Below are 17,782 nucleotides of genomic sequence, written 5' to 3'. Positions count from 1 at the left end.
TTCAAATTTTGGAAAAGACATGGCATAGAACGACAGCGGTATTTCCACAATTTATTTGATTCTATATTAATATAGTAGAGAAATACTGGGATAGAAGGAATAAATGAGAACTAATATACAAGAAGGAGTGAAAGGCTTATGTCATCATAAAAGATCCTTTTAGGATGAAGGAAATGTGTTTTTTTTAATTGTAAAGATACTATACAGAGGGTTACAGTTACATTGGTAATGTAATGGGTACACTTCCTGTTGAACATTGTTACCCCCTCCATTGTTTTCCCCCTACCATCCCTTCCCTCCCTACTTTCCCCGGGGTTCTTTTTTTTTTTTTTTAAATTGTGATTACATAATTTCTGGAATTTCACAGTATTGTGGAATAATGATGCTCATTTAAAGTCACAAGTTCATTCTAACTTTCCTGGAGCAAATTGTCTATCACAGTCTATAACATATAACGGTTTACACATGTTATATACCATACATATGATCAGCAGCATGGGGATATTTAGTAGTGGTTCAACCAGATGAGTGGGAGTTCTTTGTTTCTTAAGTCCTGTTAGTTTTGTCCTTATCACCTAACATTTTGGATTTAGCATCCACTTATCAGGGAGACCATGTACCGTTTGTCTCTTTGCCCTTGGCTTACCTCACTCAACATGATTCCTTCTAGCTCCATCCATTTCCCTGCAAATGCCATTATTTTGTCATTTCTAATGGCTGCATAATATTCCATTGTGTATAGATACCACAATTTTTGGATCCATTCATCTGTGGTGGGGCATCTGGGTTGTTTCCATATCCCAGTTATTGTGAACAGTGCTGCAATAAACATGGAGGTGCACGTGTTCTTGTATATTGGTTCCTGTTGTTCAGGGTAGATGCCTAGAAGTGGTATGACTGGGTCGTAAGGGAGGTCAATCAGGAACTGTGGTTTTTAGGTGGACTTTAGATTTACTAGAAAAGGCACTGGGAATAGCCGTCAACTCTTGAAGATGCTGGGTGACCAACAACAGGTTCAGGTCACAGGATATGAAGATTTGAAAGGGGGAAGACCCCACGGGGGGTACTCCCCTTTCCTTTGTGTAAAGTGCACCCTGGTGATTCACATCAGCACCTGCAGCGATGAAAAAGGCGTTGAGCTCCAAGACTCCCAAGAGGGTGGCTGTACGTGGGCTACTGCCCTATGCTTCCGATTCTGAGGCTCTGCATCAATCACACATTGAAAACAGACCAGGGAGAATGAGAAAACAACTGAGGCAGAGGGAGAGGTGGACCCCGGGCGGGGGTGGGGTGGGGGGGTAGGGGGGTGGGGGGATAGGGGGGTAGGGGGGTGAGGGGGTGGGGGGGTGGGGGGGTAGGGGGGGTGGGGGGATAGGGGGGTAGGGGGGTGGGGGTGTGGGGGTGGGGGGGTAGGGGGGGTGGGGGGTGGGGGGGTGGGGGGGTGGGGGGGTGCCACACCGCCCAGCAGGGAAGCTATGCGCCCGCAACAATTACAGCAGCCTCAGGGCCTCAGCAACAGTTTAACCATTTTACCAACCCCTACCCAGAATAAACAGACTTCTCAACGCCCAAACTGCTCCCGAGAGATCTCCACGCCCTCCCCGCAAAACGCGTTAATTTGCCCGGTCGCGCGGTCAACGGCGATACTGATCAGATCACGTGACTCCACCAGCCCGCTCTCAAAGCCTAGCCTCGGGGTATAAGATCCCGCTTGGAGTGGGCGGACCCATCGCCCGCGCAGGCGCACAAAGACTCACGGAGGCCCAGGGAATAGGGAAGGGGGCGGGGCAGCGGCACAGGAAGTGCTCCTCAGCGCGCCGGAAGCCGCGGAGCGGCTGCGGTTGCCAGGGCGACGGGAGCTTCCCCGATTGCAGATACCTGCCAGTGGAGATGTAGAAGCCGTTACCAGTTGTAGGCCTTGGGCCTCCCTCTGGGTCTCCACGATGTTCTTCTACCTGAGCAAGAAAGTGAGTTTCCCGGGGGTGTGCCTCGCCCCTCCTCCATTCCGGGAGCCCGCGGGCCGTTCCTTCATCCTTCCCGCTGGGACGGCCGCGTCTCCTCACCTTGGCCCGCCCCGCCTCGGCCCTCCTCCTCCGGGCTCCACGCCGGTCCAGCCTCGGCCCTCCTCCTCCCGGTCTTCTGGTCTCCGGTACCCCTTGGCCGAGGCAGCTTCCTTCTCCAGCCCTTCTCCGATGCGCCCCCCTCCTCCCCCGGCCAGGCCACCTGCTGCCACGCCGTGCTGCCGTCTTTCCTCCACTCCTTGCTGCGGATTCGGATGATGGCTCGTAACAACAAAACACTTGGGTGGTCCAATACTGTGCAGGGAAATGCATAGCCGTATGAATTTATACCTCTCCAGCTTTTAGACATTCTTCAGGCGACCTACACACCTGGCTTTCTTCTTCTTTTGTGTGCACTCCTTTTCCTCTACTAAAAGGCAGCACCTTGGGGGCATTTGGGGGACCCACGTCCCTGTCCATAACGGCTCCTTTCCTCCTCTCTACCCGCTCCCCCCTCGCCCCCCGCAAGGTCTCCTGTTTTCTTTGGAATCTTTTCTTCAGTCTTCAGACTTAACTGCTTTCCCCTTCCTTCGTGAAAAGGTGCTAGCATGGCTGTGACTCTTTTTACAGATCGCCATACCTAACAACGTGAGGCTGAAGTGTATATCCTGGAACAAGGACCAAGGGTTTATAGCATGTGGAGGTGAAGAGGGATTATTGAAAGTTTTGAAATTAGAGACACAAACAGGTAAATGAAGATAAGGCCAAAATGTTTGAGATCGCTAGAAAAATGGCTAATGTCAGATTTGTTGAAAGTATTTGTCTAGCTCTTAAAAAGAGTATGCATGATTCTGTATGTGATTTTGTGTGAGAGTACGGTGATTTTCCTAGTGTATTTTTTCAATCAAGTGTAGAGAATATAAATAACATTATACAATAAACATCAGATTGCTTTTTTACTGATATTATTGATGTAAAGTGAAAAAAAAAGAAAAGTATGTTGTCTTATGCTATGTCCAAAGATCGAACTGATGCCATAAGATTCAAATTGAAGCCATGGAAACCAACACTTTGGTAATATGACAAAATCTCACATTTTGTCATATTTATACTTTTGGTGGTAGAGGGCCTCACACTTGCTAGGCAAGTGCTCTCTACCCATTGAGCCATGTCTCCAGTCCCTTTTTGCTTTATTTTTTTCAGATAGTCTTTTTTTTATTGTATGCTATTTACAGGCCTCTATAATTTTTCTCAATGATTATATGACTAGTGCTCCCAAATAGAAAACTGAATATATTTTACATTTTTTAAATTACTAGATCTCTGAAAGCACAGCAAACAGTTATACAATTTTTAGCTTTCATCTTGTTGGTCTAGGTTGGTGATCTAGATTTGGGGCTTCAACTCTGGGCCTGGGCGCTGTCCCTGAGCTCTTGAGTTCAAGGCAACTGCTCTACCACTTGAGCCACAGTGCCACTTCCGGTTTTCTGAGTGGTTTATTGGAGATAAGAGTGTCACAGATTTTTCCTGCCTGGGCTGGTTTTGAACCGCAGTTCTCAGATCTCAGCCTTCTGAGAAGCTAGGATTACAGGCATGAGCCACCAGCAGCGGGCTAGATGATTCTTAATCAAGTTTGTGGATCTAGATAAAGAAATTGCATTTGGAATTGGCTCTGCCACACACTCCTGAATGACCCATTTGATAGAAGTGAATGTTCTAGGGGAGAAAATGGAGGTACTGATTAGTTAATAAGTTGCCAAGGTTCTGCAGGCAGTGAATAGTAGAGCTAGCATTGGAAACTAAGTTTATTTCACATTCAAGTCCTTGTTTTTAACCATTCAACAGAGAACTCATGGATAGCATAAGCAAAGAGGAGACTTGCCTTTTGTGAGTCAAAAGGCAGTTTTGAAAAATCAATATCTAAGTACAAAACTTTGGTTTCTGATGTTTTGTAATTTAATCTCTCAGTGCTTTAAGAATGTGTTTTTTCCCTCTCTTAATGTTTCTCACATGTTTATGTGTATATGTTCATATCAACAAATCCAATTAAAATTTGTATAAAAAATTTTTGGGTGTGTGTGTGCAGGTCTTGGGACTTGAACTCAAGGCCTGGGCTTTTTTTTTCCTCAAGGCTAGTGCTCTACCATTTGAGCCACACACACCGCCACTTCTGGCTTTTTAGTAGTTAATTGGAGATAAGAATCTTATAGATTTCCTTCCTGTGCTAGCTTTGAACCATGATACTCAAATTTCAGTCTCATGAGTAATTAGGATTACAGATGTGAGCCACTGGCGCCTAGCTTGTATCAGGTTTAAATTATATTAATTTGCTTGCCTAGAACCAAAACGCTGGGTGCAGGTGGCACACACCTGTAGTCCTAGCTACTCAGAAGGCTGCCATTTATTTTGTGTGACACTGAGTGTGTGTGTGTGTGTGTGTGTGTGTGTGTGTGTGTGTATGTGAGAGAGAGAGAGAGAGAGAGAGAGAGAGAGAGAGAGAGAGAGAGAGAGAGAGAGAGAGAGAGAGAGAGACTAATACTTTGCCAGGCTGACCTTGAACTCCTGGGTTCAAGCTATCCTGCTTCAACCTCCTGAGAAGCTGAGACTATAAAGCAGGTACCATCATGAGAAGCAGAGGGCATTTTTCTTTAAAACTTATGTCTGTTTGTGGGTCTTGGAGGACTTTGTGCTCCTTCTTGTTCTTTTTCTTCTCAAGGCTGAGTCATGCCTACAGTTTTAACTTTTTGCTAGTTAATTGGAGATAAGGGTCTCATGGATTTGTCTCTCCAGGCTGGCTGTGATCTGTTATCCTCAGATCTCATACTCCTGAATTGTTAGGATTGTAACAAACCATTGGTGCCTGGCTTCTTCCTTCCTTCCTTTCTTTTTTTTTTTTTTTGTCGGTCGTGGGGCTTGAACTCTGGGCCTGGGTGCTGTCCCTCAGCTCTTCAGCTCAAGGCGAGTGCTCTGCCACTTGAGCTACAGCGCCACTTCCAGTTTTCTGGTGGTTTATTGGAGATAGGAGTCTCACAGTCTCTCCTGCCCGGGCTGGCTTTGAACCGCGATCCTCAGCTCTCAGCCTCCTGAGTAGCTAGGATTACAGGCGTGAGCCTGTAATATTATTTTTCCAGACAGGAGAAGTAAAAGAAATTACTGTCACTTAAACATATTATCTATCCCCTGCTTCTGTGTGACTTCCTCAATGTCTTTACTAGATTCATAATTCATTAGATTTTTCTAATGATTGGAATTACTTAGAATTTGGATCTGTTCTGTCATCACTTATTCTTTTTTTTTTTTGCCGGTCATGGGGCCTGAACTCTGGGCCTGGGTGCTGTCCCTCAGCTCTTCAGCTCAAGGCTAGCGCTCTACCACTTGAGCCACGGCGCCACTTTCCGGCATTTTTCTTTTTGCTTATGTGGTGCTGAGGAATCGAACCCAGGGCCTCATGCTTACAAAGCATGCACTCTACCGCTGAGCCCTCATCACTTATTCTTCATTCCTGTAACTTCAAATCCTTGTGTGGGGTGATGATCTTTATTTATATCTCCTGCTGGATCCTGGTTTTAGATATGTGGACGTGTCTACATTCCATGTCCATAGTCATGTCCGGTTTACTGTCCAAAACCAAAATCCCAGTCATCTTCCAAATCTTAAGTATCTCCATTCAGCCAGGGTCTTAATTTCATTTATTTGCTCAGCTGGATCCCCCTTTCTCCCCATTCCCCTTCCACTTTAATATCACCCCATCAGCAATCATTGCTTCCATGTCCCAAGTTTACCTTGATGACACTCATCTCTTTTGTGTTCCCTGTAACTTCTGGTTTTCCAGCCACTGTCAGGCCTCATCTAGACTTCTAGGAAAATCATTGGCTAGGAAAATCCCATTGGCTCTTGCCTCTTTCTTGTCATTCTTTACATACTAGCCAATGTCGTCTGTAAAACAAAAACAAAAAAACTCTGCTGAAATGTTTTAAGTTAAAAGACGGGTAGCCAAGATGGAGGTAGGGTAGTAGAGTTTAAAGGTGATTGAGGTAACATTCTCTCCTCCTCCTCTTCCTCTTCCTCTGCTGCCTCATCCTCTTCTCCCTCCTCCCCCTCCTCTTCCTCCCCTCCTCCTCCTTCTCCCCTCCCCCCCCCATCTATGTTGTCTAGGCTGGCCTTGAATTCCAGGGCTTAGGTGATCCCTCAAGTAACGATCTAGGACTTGACTGAGGTGGCATCTCTAGCTTTTCATGGTGCCAATGCTGAAGAGATAGAGAATCTGGATTAAAAAAAAAAAACACTTGGTAAGGGGAAACAAAGGAGGAGGCAACAATGCTTGATAAGAAATGTACTCATTAATTATAACCCCTCTGTACTGTATTTTCATAATAAAAAAACCTTATTAATAAAAAAAAAACCCTTGGATCAGAGGAGCAGTATTTAAAGGTCATGCCAGCTAACTGTAGTCATGTGTACTGTCTGAAGTTAACTGAAGCAGTGAGAATGGCCCAGCCTTTGAAGATGGTCAGGACAACAGAGGGATCAGTTCATGCATGCATAGCTGTATCCCTCATGTGTAGTCCCTCATGTTGCCTTCATAGAGAGGCAAGGAATCAGGTGATCTGATCATCACCCCCTCTCTCTCTGAGCCCATTTTTCCTTCCTTCCTTCACACAGGTCTTTGTTTCAGTCACTAGAGGTCCAGGGCCTTTCATTTCTTGCTTGCTATCTAGATTCAATCCACTTATCTGTCCTTATTTTGCCTTGCTATCCCTAGTCAGTTACCATTTCTTTCCTTGTCTGTTTTCAGTCTAAACTAGCCCCTGTGGCCCTCTCTTGTGTTGTCTTTACTTTCCGAGTTTGTAATTATGTGTATGTGTGTGTGTGTGTGCGTGTGTGCATGTGTGAGATCTCTCACCATACTACCCATAGGTTACAAGCTCTATGAGAAGAGGGAACCATTTTGTTCATCATTTGCTACCCAGTACCTTCCTTAGTTCCTAGCACAGTGTGCATCTTGCATAAATATTAGTTGAAGGAATGAATACATGCATGAAGTCCTGTGAAACTCAATAAAAAAAACTTGCTTCTAAGGTCTTTGCTGTCTGGTCCCTCATAAATAAGTTTTAGTGTTTTTAGTCTCTGCCCACAGATCTTCTAGCTAGGATCTCTTGGAAGCAACATGAAGCACTAGTGACTGTGTACCTTTTAAATATACTGAGTAAAATATTTCCCTAGACTATTATTTTGAAAGGAGAATACAGTATTATTCACACTTGCACTGTGAATGAGGGACAGAAAACCATTCTAATGTCTTTATCTCGCCAAACCTCAGGGTATGTCAAAAAATATAACCTATTGCTTTTATACATGTATATGTATATATATAGTATAGTAAGTTTTAATTTTTATTTATTTATTTTTTTGCTTTAGATGATGCAAAATTGAAGGGTCTTGCAGCTCCTAGTAACCTTTCTATGAATCAGACCCTGGAAGGTCACAGTGGTGAGTCATCTAGTTTTTATTTTTTATTAATTTTGAATCCATGTACTTAATGCAGGGATGTTGACATTTTAGATAGTTATAATATTCAAAATAATAATTTTTATTGAGCCATAATTTATATGGCCTAGAGGCATATCATCTTTTAACAGGATTATGCATCTTTGATAAGTATGGAAAAGTACTGTTATTTTATATATTAAAAATGTCTGACTACATATATACATACATGTCTATGTATATGTGTGTATATATAATATAAATATGTTAAAATGATGTCAAGTCATTTTAAAGAATCTGTCTTGTGATTCTAGATTAAAGGAAACTAGAGATAAAATGACTCAATGAATTATATGATCTCATGGATCCTGCTAGGAGACAAAGAAATATCTAGAAAGGACATTATCTGACAATTGATGAAATCTGAAAATGGACTATGTATTAGACAATAGTTTATCAGTTAAAAATTTAGATTTATAATATGATTATGAAAGTTATTGTCATTAGGAAATAGACACTGAAGTATTTATAGATAAGAAAACAAAAAAATCAATTTTTTATATAACCCAGAGTTTAAGAGGTACTCATAACTTGTTACTAATAGCATAGAAAATTGAGATGAGGGAAAATGGAAAACAAACAACTAACCAACCAAAAATCTCAAAAGGACAACACAGTTTCCTTTGGGACATCAATAATGGTTTGGTTAATCATTCATGCTTGAATTTTTAGTGTGTGCAGGTACTAGGGCTTGAACTCAGGGCCTGGGTTTTGTCCCTGAGCTTTTTTTTTTGGTCAAAGGCTAGTTCTCTGCCACTTGAGCCACAGCTCCATTTCCAGCTTTTTGGTGGTTATTTGGCAATAAGAGACTGATGGGCTCCTGAGTAGCTAGGCTTATAGGCATGAGCCCTCAATGTCCAGCTAGGTTTACTTTCTCTTTTCTTTTTTCCACTGGGGCTTGAACTTAGGGTCTTGAGGTCTTGCTTGGCCTTTTCTGCTCAGGGCTGATGCTGTACCATTTGAGCTATACTCCCAATTCTGCTTGCTTATGTTTCTCATCAGATCAAAGATAACTTTTTAAGTGGCCATAGATATGTCTTATGATAGAGGGGTAGATAGAAATTGTATTATGTGTAGTTATAGAAAATTAGTGACTTCAGTAACAATATCCTCTGAATCTTTTTGGTATCTATACTTTAATTTTAATATTGAAGACTGTTTAGTTGGGGCTTATACAGATACAGATTTGAAATTAACTGTAATTTTTAAATTTATAAATTGTGTTCTGATGTCCTAGGTGCGGTTCAAGTTATAACCTGGAATGAGCAGTATCAGAAGTTGACTACCAGTGATCAGAATGGGCTTATCATTGTTTGGATGCTATATAAAGGTATTTTAGGAGCTGCTGTATTTCACTAACTGGAGTCTAGCTCATAGTATTTCTCTAAAATAGATTCATTATAACTAGCAGGAGGAGTTCATGCTGACTGTGCAGTGGTACTCTGGATTTATTTCTGCCCAGTTATTTCTTTTGAACTGTGAACCCATTAAGAAAACAAATAGGTTACTGTTGAATGTCTTCAAAATGAACTTGGACACTTAGTAGACTAGTTTCTACATGAGATAGTTCCCTCCCACCTTCCAGACTTCCAATGGGAATTACTCCCTATGCAATTAGTGGCTGGGGTTAGCTTACAAGTTAGAAACACATTTATGAAGTCAAAGGCAATAATTCATTCCTTGGATTGAATCAGTTAGCTTCCCTTTTTTTTGTGGATATACATTTTCTCTCAGCTCAGAAAACTGATTCATAATTTGTGTTCCTTGTCCACAATTGACAGCCAGGGGGTGAAGGAAGAGGAGGGTTAACTTAGATGTGTCACTGTTACTAGAAAAGCAGCTCATAATGTGTATTTTGTTCAGGAGAGTAGCCATCATTTTCCTTAGTAATGTCTCCTGTTTTATAAAGGTTCAGAATATGACATTTACAAATTTTTAATTTAAAATTATGAATTTTATTTTAAAGAGAGAGAGCGTGTGTATAGGCATGCAGTAGGGTACCACATGGAGTACAGTAGATTAGTGTACCTTTGGTTTTCAGAGTTAGCCTTCTCAAGGCTTCAGTCATGATTCTGTTAGTGCCCTGTTTTGAAGAGTTAGTCTAAATCATGTGACTATTTACTTGGCTGCTGGCCAGTATATTCCATCCCCTCTGCTTTTTTTTTCTTTTTCCTCTAATTTGACATTACTACAGGGAAGTCACATCTCATCTCAGGTAGGCGATTTTGTAGTTAGAATGTTTTTGTCATCAGCATAATGATGATCTGTTTATTACTGTAACAGTACTGTAAGCTCAGCATTTACCTAGTATTTGAGATGCTTTTGCCTAGTATGTAATTAATCTTTGGAGAGTATAAGTATGCATACATGTAAGGTGTTGTTTGCTGTCATCTCTTCATAGTTATTATATGAAAATGCTATATGTTATTTTTAAAAGGGGAAAGTTAAATAAAAAAATCAGTGGTTTTGGGCCTAAAAAAGCAAATAGGGTTTTAATTACTTATTTTGTAAGGTTTTATTTATTTCTCTCTGTCTCTCTTTGTCTCGTCTCACTCTCATTAGCTTATATTAGTTACACAGAGGAGGATTTTACTGTTACATTTCCACACATGTTAATAGTGTATTCAATCAATCTTAATTGACTAGAAGAGGTAGAAAGAGGAAGAAAGAACAAAGGGAAAATAATAGGTGTTCGTTGTGTTTCCTGTGATGACCTTGAAGCAATTGGCCCCAGGGTTAGATGACTTTTTCTCGTGCATGCGTGTGTGTGTGTGTGTGTGTGTGTGTGTGTGTGTGTGTGTGTGTGTGTGTGTGTGTGTGTGTGTGTGTGTGTGTGTGTGTGTGTATTTGTATATGTGTTGGGTTTGATGGTCTATAGTTCAGTTCCACAGATGGAAGAAAGCTTTGCAACTAATTATCCCATAGGATGCTTTCTAGACAAGCTGTTAACTAGAAGTACTATTCAATAGATGTGAAAGTGTGATTTGTCAATTTTTTAATCTCTGGAAACAGGCTCCTGGTATGAGGAGATGATCAACAATCGGAACAAGTCAGTGGTTCGAAGTATGAGCTGGAATTCCGACGGGCAGAAGATCTGTATCGTATATGAGGATGGGGCTGTGATCGTTGGCTCAGTGGATGGTATGCATGCATGCCTTGGACTAAGAGCAACATCCAGCTGGCTTTTATCCCTAGAGATTTAAGTATCATATAACAATTAGCATTCTGATTTAAAAATAGATACAGCACTTGATTCACAATTTGATGACATCTAAGAATACTTTTTGCTTTGCTGGTTCTGTTTGTTTTAAGCAAGTATATTTAAGAAAAAGAAAACACTATTGTTTGTTTTCCTAAGGTGATACTGGAAGAAGTGAATGAGACCCAGATCCTCGTTAGGTATTTATGGCTGCAGCTCAGAAACATCTGGCTGAAGGCGTAATTGGGGAATCTCTAGATATGCACGGTAGCTTAAACCCCAAATGGGTGAAGAAACTTAAGGGCCATTGGTAGAGTTAGAAGCTAGCAGCATTTGGAGAAGAGCAGAAGAAAGAGTTCATGATAGTGAAAAGGAATGGCTGCTGCTTAAAAGGTCTTTTACGATGTTAGCTTATATATGTGCTCAATAATTAATTTAGGTAGGTTAGTCAATAAAGAATGGGCATTTGATATTCTTTAGGGGGACAAAGATTTTGAAAGCAGCTGGAAGATAGTGACTCTGAACTTCCAATAATTATATTTATGTTTTGTTTTAGGGAACCGTATTTGGGGAAAAGACCTGAAGGGTATACAGTTGTGCCATGTAGCATGGTCTGCAGATAGTAAAATCTTACTTTTTGGAATGGCGAATGGGGAAATACACATTTATGATAATCAAGGAAATTTTATAGTAAGTACATAACTCATTATATCTATTTACATAGCTTTATGTAATTATTATATCCTTTATATGTACGTTTATTATAGTGTATGTAATTAGTCTTTGAGTCAGTTTTTTCTCTTTTTCAATCAAAAAAAGTTTTTGTGGTACTAGGCTTTGAATTCAGAGTCTCATGTTGGTCAGTAGGCACTCTTACCACTTAAGCTATACTCCCAGCACTACTTAATGGAAGTTATTTTCTTGTAGGGTCTCATGTGTTTGCCTTAGCTGTCCTGGACCATAATCCTTTTGCCTGTATCTTCCACAGTAGCTTTTAGACTTATAGGTATGTTTAGTGGATTACAGGTATGACTCCATGCCCAACTTGTTTTTTGAGATGGGGGTATTGCTCTTTTGTTCAAGCTGGTCTCAAACCTTGGTCCTCCTAATCTCTGCCTCTGAGTAACTGAGACTAAAGGTAATTGTGTGTGTGTGTGTGTGTGTGTGTGTGTGTGTGTGTGTGTGTGTGTGTGTGTGTGTGTGTGTGTGTGTGTGTGTGTGTGTGTGTGTGTGTGTGTGTGTGTGTGTGTGTGTGTGTGTGTGTGTGTGTGTGTGTGTGTGTGTGTGTGTGTGTGTGTGTGCTGGTCTAGAGACTTGAACTCAGGGCCTGGGTACTGCCCCTGAGCTTTTGTGCTTAAGGCTACTGCTCTACCACTTTAGCCACAGCTCTACATCCAGCTTTTTTGGTGGTTAATTAGAGATAAGAGTCTCATGGCCCTTTCTGCCTGGGCTGGCTTTTGTGATCTTCAGATCTCAGTTTCCTGAGTAGCTAGGATTATAGGCATGAGCCATTGGCTAGAAATTTTTTTTAGCTGGAAAATTTTTTTTGGCTAAAATATTTTTTAGTCAAGTTTTTTTACAAATTAGTTTCTCTAAGGCCCATAGAGATTAGCCTTGCTTTCAGTTCTGGTTTTTGGCATCTGGATGGATTCAATGTCAGTGTGTTAAAGCAGGGGATAGGGATTAGGATGCTGTGAAATTTAAATTTGCTAGTATCTTCTGCTGCCTCAAGTCCAGGTTTTCATGCAGCTAGATATTAAAGTATTTTTGAATCAATAAAAGTTGTTTGCAGGGACTGGGAAGGTGGCTCAGTGGTAGAGCCCTTGCCTTGCATACTTGAAGCCCTGGGTTCGATTCCTCAGTACCACATAAAAAGAAAAAAGCTGGAAGTGGCGCTGTGGCTCAAGTGGTAGAGTGCTAGCCTTGAGCTGAAGAGCTGAGGGACAGCGCCCAGGCCCAGAGTTCAGGCCCACGACCGGACCCCCCAAAAAAAAGTTGTTTGCAAAAAGAATGGGAGACTTATATCATGAGAGAAAAACAAGTTTGTAGAAAGAAGGTAAAGTCATATAACTTGGAGAAAAGTTCTGGCTTTGCAAGGTGGAGCCAGGATAGATCTCTGACCCACTGGTAAGGCAGTTTTGTTTGTGAAGAGGATTCAGACATCACTCTAGTCTACAAACAGTCAGTTTCCGTGTGACATTGTCCTCTGAGAGTACTCTCAGTAGCCTTGAGGCTTGCCTTTGCAGCCAGATTTTAGATCCCACCTTCAGTGTTCTTCCAGCAGCTCTCTGTTTGAAATTGCCCATAAGTAAGCTATGTGACTCTGTCTAGATGAAAATGAAGCTGAATTGTTTGGTGAACGTCACTGGAGCCATCAGCATTGCAGGCATTCATTGGTACCATGGCACAGAAGGCTATGTGGAACCTGACTGTCCTTGCCTGGCTATTTGTTTTGACAATGGAAGATGCCAAATAATGAGACATGAAAATGACCAAAGTAAGTCATCTTCCCATTTATAATTGGAGAATTAAATATTTTTTTTTTTTTTTTTTTTTATATATTTTTTTTTTTTTCCGGTTGTGGGGCCTGAACTCTGGGCCTGGGCGCTGTCCCTCAGCTCTTCAGCTCAAGGCCAGCGCTCTACCACTTGAGTAACAGCGCCACTTCCGGCTTTTTTCTTTTTGCTTATGTGGTGCTGAGGAATCGAACCCAGGGCCTCAGGCATGCAAGGCAAGCACTCTACCACTGAGCCACCTTCTCAGCCCGAGAATTAAATATTTAAAAATTGTCTTAACCTCATACAGTTCTGTAGGTTATGTTATTCTTAACTTACCTTTTTTTTTTCTTGACTAGACCCAATTTTGGTTGATACGGGCATGAACGTGGTCAGCATCCAGTGGAACCACACTGGTAGTGTGTTAGCCGTGGCCGGCTCCCAGAGGGTCGTCACTCAGGAAAAAGATATCAACTCTGTGCAGTTTTATACTCCCTTTGGTGAGGTAAATGCATTTCAGTGATTACTTCTTCCCTTTTGCAGGCAGGAAAAAAAACAATAGGAAAAGTATAAACGTCATTTATTTAGGGACATTTTAAGTAATAATTCTGAGACTACAAGTGTATGAATAATGTATTCATGCCACAAATTGTATGTTATTATGGAGTTTATTTGGTAATGTTCATTTAGAAACCCTGAAGTTTGCTGGTTATGGTGGTGCAAACCTATCTCAGCGTAAGACAGGATGATCCAAAGTTTAAAACCCGCCAAAGGTACACAGTGAGATGATGCCTCAAAAGACAAAAACAAAAATCACCAAAAAAAACAAAACAAAAGGAAAAATTAAAAGAAACCTAGAAGTCTGACATAAGATATCACTATGGAGTAGCTATCTAGGATATTCTGTCTGGTCTGCCTATTAATCTCTTCACAACTGGCTTTTGAGTAGTGTCATATACTTTAGTACTTAAAGTTTTTTTTATTATAATTTTTATTTTATTGTCAAGGTGATATACAGAAGGATTACAATTACATAGGTAAGATAGTGAGTACATTTCTTGTCAAACTTGTTATCCCTTCCCTCATTTTTCTTCCACTTTCCCTCCCTCCCAATCCCCCTCCACCCCAATTTGTACAGATCATTTCCAACATACTGTCTTGTGAGTATTACTGTTGCATTGATTCCCACTTTGTCCTTTGTCTCACAATTTTGTTGTTCTTCCCTTTCTTGATTCAGGTAAATGTATCTACAATACCTAGGGTACCAAATTCTAATACGGTGACAACAGGATAAACCATAAGGGGAAAAACACAAAAGAAAAAAAGAAATTACATAGTACATTAAAAACAATAGTAACAAAGAAAAATCTCTTGTGTCCATGTCTTGGAGTTAATTTTGCTTAGCATCATTCTTATATGGTCATATGTACATGGCTATTGATCTATTCTGCTCAACTGCTAAGATTATCCTAGACATATACTAATTATTACAATAAGGGAAACCATAGGACCTATATTTCTTTGGGTCTGGCTTACTTCACTTAATATGATTTTTTTCCAAGTCCTTCAATTTCCTTACTAATGGGGCAGTGCCATTCTTTCTGATGGAAGCATAGAACTCCATTATATATATATATATATATATATACATATATGTATACACACATATATGTACATATATGTATATATATATATATATATATGTACCACATATTCTTGATCCATCATCTACTGAGGGGCATCTGGGTTGGTTCCATATCTCAGCTATGGTAAATAATGCTGTGATAAACATAGTTGTCCTGGTAGCTTTAGTATGGCCTTGTTTGTGATTATTTGGGTAAACGCCCAGAAGTGGGATTGCTGGATTGCTACATGTCTAGTCTTTTTTTTCTTTGTTTTCTTTTGCTTTGGGTGGTAGTAATGGGGTTTGAAATTAGAGCCTGGCTCTCTGCTCCATTTTGGAGGCATTGTTTGACTCACTTAGTTCTGAGATGAAGCTTGCTTGTTTTCTGGAATTGGGGTAACTTCTATTGGTGGTGTTCTGAGGATTGGAGGAGAGAAGGATGAAGGGCTTTGCCTAGTGCTTGGCAACATAGCCAGTGCTTCTTGTCTGCAGTGCTGCCACCTCCTGGCCAGTTTGTATAGCTAGGAGCTGGCCTTTATCTCTCGTGGTGCAGGGATGCTCACCCAAGCTTGTTGGGTACCCTTTGGTTTCATGTAGGCAGCAAGACAGATCCTCCTAGGTAAGACTTTCTGTTTTTGTTTGGTTGTTCCTTTAGTTTCCCTGTGGAGCAGGGGTTAGTGCATCTGTCGTTTGTCATTGTCCACTGCTAGTACTGAGTACCACATGCTGGGAAACAAGCTCTGACGTTTATTTGCTCACAGGGCTGGACGGCCCTGCCAAGGCTATGGCTCTAGTGAGGGCCTTCTTGTTCTATGACAGAAGGGTAGAAGGGATGTATCTTAAAATCATACTATATTTTAATTAGAAACACTTTTTTCCTAAGTTACACCTAAAAGTAAAGGAGCATATTTCAGACTGTGGTGTCTTAGATTTAGTGCAATTTGTTTTCCAGTACTGTGGATATAGTTTATAAATTTCTATCAAATGTATGTTTTTTAGTCTAAAAAGAAAAATTCATTTAAAAATGAGTAATAGTTCTTCACAGAATCATTTTCTTACCACTGTTGATCTTAATTAAGTGCTGGTGGGAGTAATTCGTCATTGTGATATAAACTTGAGGTTAATGTGATTTTTCCCCTCCCTCCCCCCAGCATTTGGGTGCTTTGAAAGTTCCGGGGAAGCAGATGACTGCACTGTCTTGGGAAGGAGGTGGACTGAAAATTGCACTTGCTGTTGATTCCTTCATATATTTTGCAAATATTCGACCTGATTATAAGGTATTAAGAGCTGTTATAAAATAAGGTGTTCTTTTTTTCCTAAATACTTTTGTTATAGATCAAAGAATATTCATAGCTGTTTTATTTCAGAAACAAGGAATTTTTTTTGTGTGGACCAAGACTTTAGAACTCGTAAAGAGAAAGCTATTCTAGAATACTGCATGTAGTTAGTAAAATGACCCTTTAGGTGGGATCTCAACAAGGAAATAGATACCTAATCACTCCATGTATTGGCAGGATAAGGTGAACAGCACAGGGGAAAAGCAGGTGCCCAGGGCTTAGCCAGTGGGTTTGCAGGGGCAAGGTAAGGGAGAGATTGGGGAATAAATACTCCAATTCACCCTTCCATTGCACTGGCCCTTATAATGGCCAAACTCAGCTAAGGGCCAGACTTCAAGGTAGTCCAAATGACAGACTGTAGAAATCAGCTTCTGGGGCTTATTGCAAAGTAGAAAAGGGATGGATTAGCAGGAGAAGATGAGAAGAAGCAATAAAAACATGGCAGTATTTTACCTTAAACTTAAAATTTGAGCCAAGGGAAACTCTGAAATGAAATTGATCTGATATTGATTTGATAGACTGTTTCATGTGTTTTTATTTTTTATTTTTTGTTGGTTGTGGCACTTGAACTTTGGGCCTAGGCACTGTCCCTCAGCTCTTCAGCTCAAGTTTAGTGCTTTACCACTTGAGCCACAGTGCCACTTCCAGTTTTCTGGTGGCTTATCGGAGATAAGAGTCTCACGGATTTTCCTCAGCCTCCTGAATAGCTAGGATTACACATGTGAGCCACCGATGCCTGGTTCTCATGTGTTTTATTTTGAAAGGGAACAGCACCTTGGAAAAATGGCTGACTCAAGGTTAGGGCAGGGACCATACAAAGCAGGAGTATCTTACAGTGAGGAAGTGCCAGCTTGTCAGTGGGTATGGCAGGCAATTTAGAGGAGCTCACCATGGCCAAGGCTGGCACAACCTGAGAAAGTAAATGCTGAGATGTTTTATTGTAAGATAAGATAAATGTCCATTAGTTGATAAGGATATAGCAAATTATTGAAGTAGGCAAATAAGAGAGAATTAACAGATTTTTTAAATTTCAAAGTACTCCAGCTTACTTCTGAACTTCCTCCTCTAGAGGTGGGTGTTAGTCTCCCATCCCCTAGCTTAAAGGAAAAACAAGGGAGATTTTCAGTAGAGAAACCTGGCAAACCCCACTTTGACCAAGGAATCAAAATGGTCACCAATGATGAATGTATCTTGATGAGAAGAGCATTTTACTTTTTAAGTGGTCTTCCTAAAAGTCAATATTCCCAGTCTACGCATAAGAAAAACATCATAACAGGGGCTGGGAAGGTGGCTTAGCAGTAGAGTGCTTGCCTTGCATGCATGAGGCCTTGGGTTCGATTCCTTAGTACTACATAAACAGAAAAGGCTGGAAGTGGCATGGTGCCCAGGTGGTAGAGCGCTCACCTTGAGCTGAAGAGCTCAGGGACAGCGCCCAGGCCTACAGCTCAAGTACCATGACCAACAAAAAAAAAAAAAAAAAAAAAAAAAGAAAAGAAAAGAAAAACATACAGACCCAAACTGTACAAAATATGGAAACAGTATTCCTCTACACTGCTGAGGTCATCGAAAACAGAAAAATA

General features: G+C 41.0%; 1 protein-coding gene across 2 annotated transcripts in view; it reads left to right on the top strand.

Annotated features, from left to right (window-relative positions):
- The first annotated feature begins 1,823 nt into the window (after window positions 1–1,823).
- The window catches only part of Wdr35 (WD repeat domain 35), a 56,171-nt gene continuing 40,212 nt past the window's right edge, over window positions 1,824–17,782 (top strand). For both annotated transcript variants that reach the window (XM_070025047.1, XM_070025046.1), the window contains exons 1-9: window positions 1,824–1,967; window positions 2,631–2,748; window positions 7,419–7,490; window positions 8,785–8,877; window positions 10,560–10,688; window positions 11,303–11,436; window positions 13,078–13,243; window positions 13,601–13,746; window positions 16,017–16,142. In XM_070025047.1, coding sequence (XP_069881148.1) covers window positions 1,944–1,967; window positions 2,631–2,748; window positions 7,419–7,490; window positions 8,785–8,877; window positions 10,560–10,688; window positions 11,303–11,436; window positions 13,078–13,243; window positions 13,601–13,746; window positions 16,017–16,142 — 1,008 coding nt within the window. In that variant the 5' untranslated portion in view covers window positions 1,824–1,943. The remainder of the gene's footprint in view (window positions 1,968–2,630; window positions 2,749–7,418; window positions 7,491–8,784; window positions 8,878–10,559; window positions 10,689–11,302; window positions 11,437–13,077; window positions 13,244–13,600; window positions 13,747–16,016; window positions 16,143–17,782) is intronic.

The sequence above is a fragment of the Dipodomys merriami genome, unplaced genomic scaffold (genome assembly GCF_024711535.1).
Source record: "Dipodomys merriami isolate MVZ:Mamm:240054 unplaced genomic scaffold, mDipMer1.0.p SCAF_17, whole genome shotgun sequence".
NCBI classification, from domain to species: Eukaryota; Metazoa; Chordata; class Mammalia; order Rodentia; family Heteromyidae; genus Dipodomys; species Dipodomys merriami.
Note: the sequence above shows the minus strand (reverse complement) of the source record. Positions and strands in the feature narration are given on the sequence as shown.